This window comes from Electrophorus electricus, chromosome 11 (assembly GCF_013358815.1).
Source record: "Electrophorus electricus isolate fEleEle1 chromosome 11, fEleEle1.pri, whole genome shotgun sequence".
Lineage (NCBI taxonomy): Eukaryota > Metazoa > Chordata > Actinopteri > Gymnotiformes > Gymnotidae > Electrophorus > Electrophorus electricus.
Window position 1 is genome coordinate 18,180,637 of NC_049545.1, and position 14,090 is coordinate 18,194,726.

The window sequence follows — 14,090 nt, forward strand, 5'->3', positions numbered from 1 at the left end:
GCCATGCCCCCCACTATAGCCACACCCCCAGTACCGCCCCCCCATACAGCCTTGCCCCCCACTATAGCCACACCCCCAGTACAGCCCCTCCTCACTACAGCCATGCCCCCCACTATAGCCACACCCCCAGTACAGCCCCCCCATACAGCCATGCCCCCCACTATAGCCACACCCCCAGTACAGCCCCCCCTCACTACAGCCATGCCCCCTAGCATTACACCCACACACACCATACAGTCATACCTCCCATGCCACACCCCCACTATAATCACTGTAATAAAATTCTTTGGTCTTTATGACATTTTCTGATGTTTGATACTTTGATATTTGAAAAGAAAAGTTGTCTACTAAAGTAGAGCAAGGGTTCAGGAGTTAGGCACTTTCAGATCCCAGTGCATTTGAACTTCCTTGCATACTGTCACAGTGTCTGTTCTCTGTCTGGATACAAAGAAGAACTTTAATTCAATGGCAAACACAAAGTAAATTACACCATTAAAAGAAATTGTTTATTCTATTTTTTTGTTTTTTCAAATACTTTATTTCAAAGCACCTTATTTCTTGTTGATTAAAAAATAAAAGGGAAAAGTTGCCATTTGTATTTCTGGCTTCTTTGCTTTCACTGCTGAATTCTCTGTGTTGTGCTGATGTAAGTGGAGTAGAGGAAACGACTTTTCTGCATTTAGAAACATTTGTTTTTATTAGAAAGTGTGTGTGTGTGTGTGTGGGGGGGGGGTGTCACATGAGCATGGACGTGCCGTAGAAGAGCAGGTTAACTGTTCTTTTCAGTGTTCTGAAGATCTCCTGGTGTATAAGCTAATGGGAAGCAAATGTTTAGTGCATTTTTAAAAGGGTTTGTGTGTGTGAGTTGGGAAGGTGGATTGGTGGATTGTAGTCTGTGACCTTTGCTCTCTCCTGCTGTTTCTAATATGTGGCATTAGTTTGAGTTACTGCCTAAATTCACCTAGACCGCACAGAAAAACTAAAACACACACATATACAGAGATTGGTTTTTGGTTATATAAATAACCCTGAATAACTTGGATAGCTAAAATCTGATTCCAGCAGGATTACCTTCAGCCTCTGTTAAGGCCATCACTACTTCCTGTGAAAGGATCTGAAGGATTTAATTATTTCTCTCTGTGGGGTCCTAAGATGTTAAAAACAAATGCATGCATTTGTAAACACGCCAGCACTGCCAATAATGGTCCATTGAGTGGATGTTTTTAATGCTGTTGAAAGCGTGTGGGACTTAATTTTTATTTATTTATTTATTTTTTGTACTGCAGGCCTATTTTATTTACAAGACATGTAATGGATTTACTTTTACATGGCAATTCACATGTATTTAACAAACTAACTTACTGATCTTAAGTTATCCTGAGCCATCCAGTGAAGAAACTGTAATACGCTCTTTACAATGTTTGTGTGAGCGAGCTCAGGTTTATTGAGGCCACTCACTGCCCTCAATCACACGAAGCTTCACGTAAACCTGTGTGTGTGTGTGTGTGTGTGAGTGAGTGAAAATGTTCAATTTTTTACATTTATTCCACACGTGAAGGTGTAGGTTTCACCGTGTAGCTATACCCTCATCCATTAAAAAAAAAAATAAAAAAATAATAATAATTTATATATAATTATAATTATATATAATATAATGTAATTATGTATGTAAAATGTAATTATATATCATATAATTTATATATAATATATAATTTATATATATATATATATCGTCGCTCGTCTCGCTCCCGCGTCCATCAACTCCGCGATCGATTTCCACGCGCGAGGCGGGGCCTTCTCGTTGTGTCAAACAGGCATCATAAATCCCACTGAAGTCTCTGTTATGAGCTGAGACCATAACACAAGCGATTCTCCTGCATTTTCTCCAGGTAGAAGTATGCCAGGACGTATTGCTTCAGTTTTGATTCCTGAACCAAAGCATTTCCCCCCCAACAGTAGATCAGGAGAAGCGGAGCGTATGTACGAAGTGCGAGGACGCAGAGGTGCGCGACTGTGACCGGAGTGCGCGCGCGTTATTTCTCTCTGTCTTTCTGTCACACTCACTCACTCACACACCGTCTGACGCCTGCCTGCAGAACAGGGCACACCAGTCACCATCTGGAGCCAATTACGCCCTACCACACACACACACACACACACACACACACACACACACACACACACACACACACACACACACACACACACACACACACACACACACTCTTCTGTACTGATTTATACATATACGCTTATCTGCACGCTCTTCTCACTGACATATACGCTCTCTTATTGCTCACTTTTACTGATCTATGTATGCTGGTGTCCTCAACAGCTCGGCCTGGGCTCATTCTTCTGCCATTTCTCGCTCTCTCGCTCTCTCCCTCGCTTTCACTCACTTTACACTCTTACACATGCCTGACCTGCAGAACCTACAGCCCACTTTACTCACCCCTCCTCACACAAACAATTAATTAACTACAGCTACAGCAAAGCGTGCGCCAGAGAGGTGAAGACAGGGAGACATTATTCACGGGTTCATTACTCATTATTCACGGGTATGTGTGTTTAATCATAGAGTGTCACTACCCTCTGCTGGATGTATGGGGAATGCAAGCACGTTTTGCATGCCCTCAGGGGTAGATTGGCTGATTAATAAGAGTGTATTTTACAGATTAACTTTCACAGTTACTCAAATAAACTCCACCAATCCTCCGTGTGACCTAACTGTAAACTGTACGTCTTGGATTACAGTCGTTTCATAATGTAGTTTTGTTTTATGTATTTTTTTAAATTATTGTGGAATTGATAGCCTATTTGAGAGGAGAGGGGGTCTACAGCTCTAATGGTTACTGCGAAGTCTCTACATTAAAACCAGTTGGGGGGGGGGGGGGGGGGGGGGCGGTCAAATCTGCATTTGTCTTTTAACCCACTGTTTTGTGGAAGGACCTGATCCATACGCACAGTGTGAAATAAGCACAGGTACAGACATTGATAATCAAATACATTTTAATTCTAATAATACACGTAATACACGTATAAAAGATCGTTTATTATTCTTATATTTAAAATTATACAATTAAAACCTCTGTTTTTATGAGCAAATGAGAAATGATAGATGTTTTAGTCTGGTAGAAGTTAAAACTGTTGGTAGCGCCAGATACTTTCAAACACCTCACTCGGACCAAAGTTGTTGTTTTTAATATTTTGCCACCAGGGGGTGGTGTGTTCGAGGGCCATAGAGGGGAAATAAGCATTGCAAACCGGGATCAGGGAAGCAGGTACACAAGTGGCTGTTTGGTAAAAGCCCTACTGCATTGGGAAAGCTCCGGGTGTCTGAGTCCTCTCAGCCGTGGGAAATATGTCAAGCAAACAAGGAGAGCACTTAAAGTCGGTAGGACTATGGTATGTCGCGAGTTATACCACGTAACATGCACTGAAATACACAGCAAAGAGGAAAATGGTCCTACGGAATGATCGGTGCGACGGTGAAGACCTGTGAAAATATCATGGCCAATTTTGTCATCTTTATCGCGGGCGCGGAAAATTAAGCTGCGTTCCGAAAAACAGCGCAACTTCTGAAAACATCGCTCAAAATAGTTTATGCGCTGCTGCAGCGCACACACAAGGCTTCGGTCATGCATCAGCACGGAATTAGCAGTCGGGCGTAAACTTGCTGTTTACTTGTACTTCCCCTTTCAGTGAATTCGTACAGATCCTTCCGCAAAGACTTCATGTATCGTCGCTTTGGTTTGCTAGGAAAAAAACTTGCGCAAGTCATTGGCTCTGCTGTTTAGTTTGATATCATTTTCCTGTACGGCATCGGCTGGATGGTAATCCGCGGTGTGACGGACGGCTACGGTTTCTTACCTGCACGGGATGAACGGACTGGAGTGCAGTGCCAGATGGCGTAACGGCAAGCAATTTCTTGTGAGCGTTACCTGTTCCCTTCGGTAAACGGACTCGTTTCTGAGTAGTCGCTAGGGAAGCACTAAAACGATGAAGTTTAGCGGCTATTTGAAGTTGCGCATCGGCGAGGCAGTGGACTTAAAACCCACGAGCACGTCCATGCGTCATGCCGTGATGTTCAACAAGGCGAGCCAGAACCTTGACCCTTACATCGTAGTGAAAGTGGACGAGTACAAGATCGGACAGACGCACACCAAACAGAAAACGAACATGCCAACGTACAACGAGGAATTCTCCGTAAACGTGAACGATGGCAAGCACGTAGAGCTGGCCGTGTTTCACGACGCTCCGATCGGTTACGACGATTTCGTGGCGAACTGCACCATTCAGTTCGACTACTTGATGAAGAACATAAATCTAGAAGAGACGTTTGAAGGATGGGTGAGTGTCTGAGGGCATTCCTCACCGTTCTTCCCTGTTGAACTGTGGCCATTGCTTGCTATTGATGTTAGTCTGATAGACAGATTGGTGACAATGATCTGTTTGGGTTATATAAAATGCAGAGTGGTTGCACAAGCGAGCACTGTACCTGTCACTTCTGAGTTTTCCAGCACGAAGTTAGAAGGAACAATTCTGGATTCAACACCGACCTCTAGATAAGTCAGTAACTCATCACACCACATCCGTGTGCATATATTAGAATGTTTTAGCGAGCGAACTTCTGCCAATGAAAGCAAGAGTGCTGGATGTGATGGTTTTATAACCCTCGAAAATCATGAATGACTTTCCCTGAAGAGCCCACTTAATCCTCGATCGTTTCGGGACACGACGCAATGAGCGCTATTATGTGCTCAGTGATAAGCGCAGTGATAAGCGCAGTGATCAGGCATAATGGGTCACTCGCTTTCGCTGAAGATTCTGAGTAGTCCTACACACACCTGAAAACGTGGGCTTACTTAGCTCTGTTAATCGGAGAGTGACGGAGGAGTCCCATCTGTGGTAAAAAAGAAAAAAAAAGTTTTGCTTATTAAAAAAAAATCTGCGACAGAAGAAATTATAGTAGCAGCTCAGAAAGACTCATCTTCCCAGTGTCATGTTCTCTCAGGTGCAGCTCTGCTAGAATTTCTAGAAGTCCAGATGAAAGTTGATAAAACGTTTTCTTTTTTTGTTGTATGTCTAAGGGTGTAGTTAAAGTTTATAGTTGAGAGCTCTATATAAGATTTATGAAGCGTTATCTTATTTACTCATTAATGTTCATTTGAGAGGTTCGATGCCTTGTAGGTGAAACAGTGTCAGTCTAGTTACTCTTGACGGCAGTGTATTTTTAACCTGTGTATGTTCGCTTGTTAAACGCGGAGATGAGTTGCCTAGGTGAATGTCACTTAAAAACCTAAGCCTGACATTATGCCTCAGACTAAATTTAGCAATACGTTTGCTGTTATATAGGGAGCATTTTGTGTATGTGTGTGTGTGTGTGCTTGAGTGCTCGATAGGGTAGGTGAGTGGGTGCTCACACGGGCTCAGGGAAGTGGTCACTGAGCAGCACACATTTTTTTTCCATGATGTGATTGTCTTATGATTTTGACTGTTCCACAACTAAAACGATTTCCCATCGACAATCCCTGATAAAGCATGCTGACCATTCGCATTAGATTAATAAGACGCCTGTATTTTGGGATCTTTATATTTTATTTGAACATGAACATTTAGCCTTTTTCACCTTTATAGTGTCAGGAAAACCCAATGTGATTCTTGGCGTCACTCTTCTGTAAGATCTTGCTGGAACTGGTGAATTTGAATAGGTTTAGGTAGCTCATTCCATTTGAAGGGGTACTGAACATGTCCCAGTCCCGTCCCTATCTAGCGTCACACTAGGGCTATGAGAAGCTGAGATCTTTGGTTAATTGAGCAGTGCTGCGTTGATGAGCCACAAAGAATTCAGTTCTTGATGATGCAGGTTTAAATAGCCATTCAGATATGGTCAAGGCCTAATCTGTACACTGACACCTAACTAATGTCCATCAGCACTGCTACCACTCGTACCACACTGGTGAAACAGACCCCTGAAAACCTTGTAACGGACCCATCTGCTGGTCAAACTCTGATCAAAATATCCTCTTTGGCAAACTTTCCCCGCGTGTCATGTAGCCCTAAATGCCAGATATGAGCTTCGGCCAGAGTGTGCCAGGGCTGCAGGTTGATATGAGACTTCAAGAAGCTGGACGAGAAGCAGTGGCCAAATTCAGGAAGCGCAGGCAGATAGCCAACGGACCATATTTAAGACTTCAGCTTCTCTTCATGGGTTTTTTAGCTGTTGGCACATATCTAAGTGTCTTCAAGAGGTGTCAGTGTGGCCTCTTACACACACACACACACACACACACACACACACACATACGCTCACACACACTGCTTTTTACAAAGTAATTTTATATTTCTTTAATGAAATCATAGAAAATTTGCCTTTGCATTAAGAGTGGTGTGCACTCTGCCCCTAACTGTGGCTGGCCGAGAGCTCATTCAGCAAATCAAGTATAATCACCAATAGCGTGCCCTCTACAGCGATCTCTGCAGAGCTCCGTGACCTGGCAGAGCTTTCTACTGAGTCTGAGCAGATTCACTTCAAAGACGTTCTGTAAGGGTTTGCTATGCTAAGAAAAACTAGGATGCTACTTCCATCATTTGGCAGATGCCCTCATCTAGAGTACCTTGCGTGTTTATCAGTATGAAGTTGTGCGCTCGCAGTATGATGCTGAATTGAACCTACGACATTAGTGCTGCCAACACCTAGTATTATTAGATCTACCAGTTGCAGGAGCTGCAGGAGCATGTGGTGGGGAGAGACGTACGCAGAATGGTCCCTCAACTAAGCCGCCATGTAATATTAGCGTGAATGAACATTAATACTTTTAGATTGTGCACATTTGCCCTGCACCTGGCACAAGTACTTAACTGTCTGTTTTGTATAGAGGAAGACCGGTAATGGTGACCAAGAGAATGTGAATGCATTAAATTTTTTTATATTTTACTCCGCTTTGCACTCAATGTAGTCAGTTTCTATCTGCTAGCTTGCTAACCTTCCCTGTCATTCAACACTTACCGACCCTGGAAGGTGCAGCAAGCAGTTGGTTTCTCTGAGCACGTTTTTTAAACCGCTCCCAACGCTGTGACACAGGGCAGCCGAACACACTCACAGGACGGCGCTACTGCCCCGGTCAGTAAGAGCAAGCACACAGATGTCCATGATTGGCCAGCGTTGCTGCAGTTGAATAAGGACAGAGTAACGCCATCCCACCCACCCAGAGAGCAACGCCAGTTTTGCTCTCTTGGACTCCCGGTCACAGATGACTGGCGTCATCAAGGTTTGAACCAGTGAGCACTTGTTGATGGGGGCTAGAATTTTTCATGGGCCCAGCCTTGACATGGAACCCCTTTGAGTGAGACCGAAACCCCTGAGATTGCAGCAGTGTGCAGAGCAGCAGTTTAATAAATTCGAAGGTGCTTCCAGAGATGATGTCATGTTCATTTTCCATGGCAAAAACTACTGAACTGGTCTTACCTGATGTGCTACTTTTGCCTTTTTCCTGTTTAACATATTCCCACAAGCATAACATTGCTAGCAAAATACTCGCTATGGTCATGCAAAATAACACTTTGTAACAACTGTTTACATTACTGGTGGCACTTTTCTAAGAAGCTAAATGAAACCGTATACCATATGAGGACTTTTCTTTGTCTCAAGTATGAAATAACTATATATTTATTAAATAACAGAAAAATTAAAATAGCTAATATATTATTAAACTCACTCGTTTTGAAAGGATTTGTGTTTCAGCAATTTAGTTCAGTTATAACAGCTGAAGTAACTATGTCACAAAAGTGACTTTTTTCAATACTTACACAGTATATCTTGTTTTTGTTTTTTTTTAAACTAAGCTTTTATATAATATGTTACTAAATGATTAAGTATTAAAAACAAATTAAGGCGGTTATATGTTAGTTACATGTAGTGTAATGTCTTAATGAAAGGACAAATAATCTAGACAGTAAATAATACACTGATGTTCACTATAGTAATGAAAGTGTAGTGTACATTAACTGCGGGCCTGTTGAAATTACAACAGGAAATTCTGAACAGGCATGCGAGAGTTTGGCTTTCTACACCAATAACTGTTGCTGGTGAATGATGAATTGCTATGGGTTGTTTAGACTTGTCAGCCTCGAGTCTTAAACTGTTGTCTCCTCAAAGGTGCAGAGCAGCGTACATCAAGCCCTGTGTGATGATTTCCCTGCTCTCATACACCTTATTCCACGCATCGCTTCAGTGCCAGGTTTAGTAGGTGTGTCGGGGGGGGGGGAATTCACCAGCCTAAGATACTCCGTCTCTCTAGGACTGCAGTTGGATGTCAGTCGGTGCCTTATGTAGTGGTTCAGGCCTGCTTCCCTGACTGAGACTTGTCCTAAACCAAAGACAGTAGGTCACCCCTGACATTCCAAGCTGGTGCAAGGCTAGGCTTGAAACATGTCCCTGGAAACTGGCCTGCATAAATTCTATCACTTGCACACCCATGTAATAACATAATTCTTAAATGAACTGTAATATTTTGACATTCTTGTAGTACAGCCTTTTCCCTTTTAAGGCGGCTTAACTTGCTTAACTTGCACGTGCATGCGCACCATGTGTTTGTCAGTGCAGCGTGTGAGGGTACATGGAGTGGGCGAATCGTAACCCCTCTAAATGCGGTGGAGCGAGAGAGGGAGCATCGTGGGTGGGGAGGGGTTGTTTCCAGCACTTCTCCACTTTGATGACTTTGGATTGGGAGCTGGTCAAGCTCCATGGTCTCTGGTGATCAGAATACTGAATCTCTCTGGCAGGTTCTTACCTTGAAGATATCATGGAAAGTTCCAGAGTGTGTTTTGGAGATGTGTGTGTATGTTTGTATGTATGAGTGCAACGTGTGCGTTTGTGTGCGTGTGCGTGCACGCATATACATGTGTGTGCATGTGTGCGTACGTATGTATGTAATGTACCTTGGGCATGCTGGGACAAAGTAACCTTTTTAAACAAGTTTACCTTCGTGTGTGTGTGTGTTTTGCAGTGTGTGAGTATGTCCTTAGCTGTGGCTGTTTTCTGTGAGGATTGTCTGTGGACTTAGCGGAGTTCATTAGAAAGTTGTTGTCTTGTTAGGATCAAAGGTAACTTTTTAAAAGAGTTTAATATTAATCTGTAACTCACCTGAAACTGATCCAACTGGGGCTCACCAATGAATCCAGCTTTGAGCTTTGTAGTATCTCAAATACTACCATCTGGGTACAATGAAATGAAGCAAAAATATTTTATATAATGCTGATTTGCGAATGGTAAAGTGCTAATGAGGTCCTGAGAGCACCTGGGGGTTACAGTGAGACCCAAATGCCGCAAAGCTGAGTCAAGGTCTGTGTGTGTGTGTGTGTGTACGTGTTTGCATACGCGTGGGTGCATTTGTCGGTATTTGAAGCAATGGTTAGCGGAATGTTATATATAGATTAAGATTGTAACATGTAGTGATGATTTTGACCATGGAAACTGCTCCCCTGATCCACTATAGCTGATCACAGAGAGCAGCTGTGTGTAATTGTGTGTGTGCGCGCACGCGCGTGTTTGGTTGGGGGGGGGGGGTAGGTACAGGAAGTCTGTCTGTAAGGATGGCATTTACTGAATTAGTCACATTCCTTGGTCAGTCCTAGTTTATTTGTTGGAAAGAGTTGTAAGGCTGCAATGGTGGTCAGATGGTCAGAAAGAAACGAGACCCCCCCCCCCCAATCATATTGCTTATGTGCTAGTTTTACTTGGGATTTCAAGTGCTAGTTTTTACTTGATTTATGTTAAGTATGGGTGGAATGATACAAACAGATTTGATATGATTTTCAGTGCTGGGGGTCAAGATTCAATTTAGTGTAAATTGAATTCTGTATAGTCTTACATTAAAAAGGACTCAGAAAAATGCAAATTGTATGTCAAAACAAAAGACTGCAAAATAGGATGATAAGTGATCTTATAAAACTATAAATAATACAAACGCATACCTTCTTTAAAGAAATAGCCTTATATAGCATATCAAACCCTACAGTGAAGTATCGAAGATACAGTTTTAAATTTTGTTACACTGTTTTCTGTTGTGTTGATTTGGAGGGACAGTTTTAACCTTTTGATCCTACACACATGCTATGACACACAAAGGTTTGTGCGTGCACCCTGCAGAATTAGACTTCACACAAAGGAACCACTCGTTTACCACCAGATAAGCCTTTTCTGCTTCATTCTTGCTCGCTCTCTCTCTCACTCATCTCTCACTCTCATTTTATATCTTCTGCTTCTCTTTTCTTTCTCTCTCACTGTCTGTCTGCATCCTCTGTCTTTTTGTGTCTGGGCAAACGCTTCAGCCAGCGTCGTGTATCCAGAAAGTGGCAGTGTTTGTGTTTTAGATGCATTTCCTAGGACTAGGGATATGGCCATATTTTATAGTGTTTGATTTGTCAGCATCTTTGTGTTTTTACATCTGGATTAAATGTGCCAGATAAAAAAAAAAAAAAAATGAAATCTACAGTGAAGACATCTTCACATAGTGGAAACTTGATTTCTGTGTCACATGCAGTGGGAGAATGGATACCAAATGGAGAAGGTTACAGAATGATGACTGGGTCATTAACACGCAGTAACTGCTAGGCAGCAGAAAAGACCAGTGAAGAATCATTTCATCAGAAACGAATAATTTTGAGGAACAGCCTGTGTGTATGTTCACACTTGTTGGTACGCTCTGTCGATTAGCCCAGCTTTAGCACCTATGCTACTATTGCTAAGGCTGTATGACAGGATCAGGGATTGTAGCATGTGAACAATGAATGATTCTGAACTTAAATGGACTTTTGCTCCATTTAAGTTCAGAATGTTGGCTTCCTGATCAGGAAGTCTTGAGATGATTAGGCTGTAAAAACACACACTTACATTGCAAGTTACGCAGATAGGCTGATGATTAGTGTTAAATTTGTTACACACTGACCTGTAACACACAGAACTGGCCATGTTGAGTTATTTTGAGTAATGAATGTGGCTGTGACAAACGGAGTATGCACATGCTTCTCCCTGTCTCTCTCCAAGAGCAGGTAGTTGAACCAGTTCTGCCCACCACAGAATTCTGGGTAGTGATGTGGATGTGTGTGGCCTTATGTTGTTGACCAAAACTCTGCTGTGTGGCATTTTCTGAGGATGCAGATGTAACACTTAAACTATCTCCAAAAAAAACACTAAGCTTAATTTGAGATCCTTGGTTAAATAACTACTTACTGTGTGCGCGTGTGTGCGCGTGTGTGCGCGTGTGTGCGCGTGTGTGTGCGCGTGTGTTTGCCAGGTTGACCTGGAGCCAGAAGGCAAAGTGTACATCCACATCAATCTTAAGGGATCTTTTATTGATGGTAAGAATCTACTTCTTTCTCTCTCTCTCTCTCTCTCTCTCTCTCTCTCACACACACACACACACACACACACACACACACACACACACACACACACACACACACACACACACACACACACGAGTTAACAGATCTTTAAATGGTCACGAAGAAGTGAAGCTATGTGTCTCCTCTTGAATTGTCTGCTTTATGAGAAGAATCCATTATTGCAGTGGTACAGATCACTGGACTAAGCCTGAGATTGTCAAATATATATATGTGTGTGTGTGAGAGAGAGCGTGCGTGCGCATTGTGTGTGTGTGTGTGTGTGTGACCTTGTGCGAATGCTTGGAGGTATTTGTAAGATTTACCAGGTGTCTCTGTACATGCTGGGAGAAGGTTTCGACCCACCACACACACACACACACACACACACACACACACACACACACACACACACACACACACACACACACACACACACACACACACACACACACACACACACACACACACACACACACACACCTGTATAGGCTTTGCATAGTCTTCAGAGTCAGAAATATGTAATTAGCTGTGCAGCCAAGCTTGTCGAGAGAAAGACGCCCTTAGTGACTTCATATCTCTCTGTGTCTGTCTATCCACCTGCCTCTCTCTCTCTCTCTCTCTCTCTCTCAGATCTTGGATGGGTACAACTGATACAAATAGGGAATTGAACAATGTAGAGGCTGTAAAACTTAAAATTACAAGTTTAAAGTTAATATATTCTACACTGCAGCTTAGCGATTGGAACAAGGATAAAGGCTATAAGGCAATTACAGACAGAAAATTCATTGGGATGCTTCAGTCTTCCCTTGGTCTTCTAGATATTTGACTTGCTGTAATGCACCTGATTCAGCTAATATTTTGTTGGAAGCTGCACAGAGAACTAAACTACAAGGTGCCCTCTCTCGCTCACGCTCACGCTCACGCTTACACACACACACACACACACACACACACACACACACACACACACACACACACACACACACACACGCACACACACACAGGCACTGTGAGGGGATGTGGGGCGTACTTCCTCTAAGCTATGTGGTTAGCAGGGCTAGCTGTAGATTGGCCTGAGATGTAATGCTAATGAAACAGCAAAAGGTCTACAGTGTGAGAGCTGTCTTTCGCATTCTCATTTTCTCTCTCGCACTCGTTCACACACACTCCTCTTACTCACTCTCAAACACTCCTCTCATACACCCCTCTCTCTCACATTCTTACTCTCCCTCTTTTTTCTCACTCACTTGCTCTTTCTACCACACACACACACACACACACACACACACACACACACACACACACACACACACACACACACACACACACACACACACATTTAGCAGATGCCCCTGTTCAGAACGCCTTACTTAAGTACTTTAGTTCTCTACTCAAAGTATCGTTAGCTAGCACAAACAGGTTAGAGTCCAAAAATACCTCTGAGATACTGCAGCAAATGTCAGTGCTTAACCTGGAACGAGAGATCAAGATATCTCTGTACATCTCACACCTGTCAGTTTTTTCTTGTTGACATTCTTTTTTCCCTCCCACGACTGCCTCCACTGGTCTCTCTCTCTCTCTCTAGCAAGATGCTGATATGGACATTCTGCTTGATGTGATCTGTGCAGTAGCAAATAAAGACAACACACTAATGTCTGTCATGGCAGCTAAAGGTTCATCAGTTCATTACAAACAGAGGTTTTTGAGGTTCGAATCTTAAATTCATTGTCATTAAAAAACGTGACCAGTCATAATATTTACTATTTGAGTTAATCTCACGCTTACTATAAGCACAGAAGTGTGTGGGCAGAGACATTTACAAGTCACTTTTTGACTCAGAGTCAAGTCACTGGATCAGAGCCTGAGTCAAGTCTCAAGTCCCCTTAGAAAACTTTTGTTTAGACTTTTGTTTAGAGTTTATAGTCTAATTTGCTAAAATGCATTATCAATTGCAAAACATGGAACAGTGTATGAAATCTAATGTTACTTTTACACTGGTCTGCAAACTAACATTAGTTAACAAGAAAATTGCAGTGGGATAATGGAGCATGTAGCTACAAATACTAGAAGTTGCTTAAAATTATATGGCGCTTACTAGAAAAAAAGTATTTATTAGCTATCAGTCTAGCTAACTAGCTGACTAACATATTTTTTTTTTTATCCCAACTACAAGCTAGCTAGCTAACATGCTTTCCGTCCATACCAGCCTTTAGGTGTGCCTTAATAAGATGCCTTATTAAATTTGATCTTATTTTGCTAGTGTCCTATATTTTGATACTGCATATAGCAAAGTCAAGTCCCAGTAAAATTGGTCTGACTGAAAGGTGATGATTAAAAGCTCGTTGTATACTCATACTGAATTTAACATCAGTGTGAGAACCGAGAGGTACATAAATAAATAAATTGCTGCACGTAACCATCTCAGAACTGACAGGTAGTGTGTGTGTGAAGCTTGAATGACAGGGTAGTGCAGGTGAATGCAGGGTAAAATCGTACTGCTTCAGGCTCAGATGACGCACACAAGACTATCCACCCATGACCTACACACACACCCTTCCCAGCAACACAACAGCTGGAGACTTAAGGCTCTTGGAGTTGGGCTTTTCACACTGATTATCTGATGTGCTGTTTTTCAAATATTTCCATTGGTCTAAATGACTACAGTGCTGCTGGATGGGCTATTATTGTTTTCTGTTCTACCA

General features: G+C 42.4%; 1 protein-coding gene across 2 annotated transcripts in view; it reads left to right on the forward strand.

Annotated features, from left to right (window-relative positions):
- The first annotated feature begins 3,269 nt into the window (after positions 1-3,269).
- Positions 3,270-14,090, forward strand: part of prkcha (protein kinase C, eta, a) — a 21,267-nt gene continuing 10,446 nt past the window's right edge. For both annotated transcript variants that reach the window (XR_004776644.1, XM_035531380.1), the window contains exons 1-2: positions 3,270-4,350; positions 11,298-11,361. Coding sequence is in view for 1 of the 2 variants with exons in the window: in XM_035531380.1 (XP_035387273.1) it covers positions 4,000-4,350; positions 11,298-11,361 (415 nt within the window). In the remaining variant the exon portion in view is untranslated. The remainder of the gene's footprint in view (positions 4,351-11,297; positions 11,362-14,090) is intronic.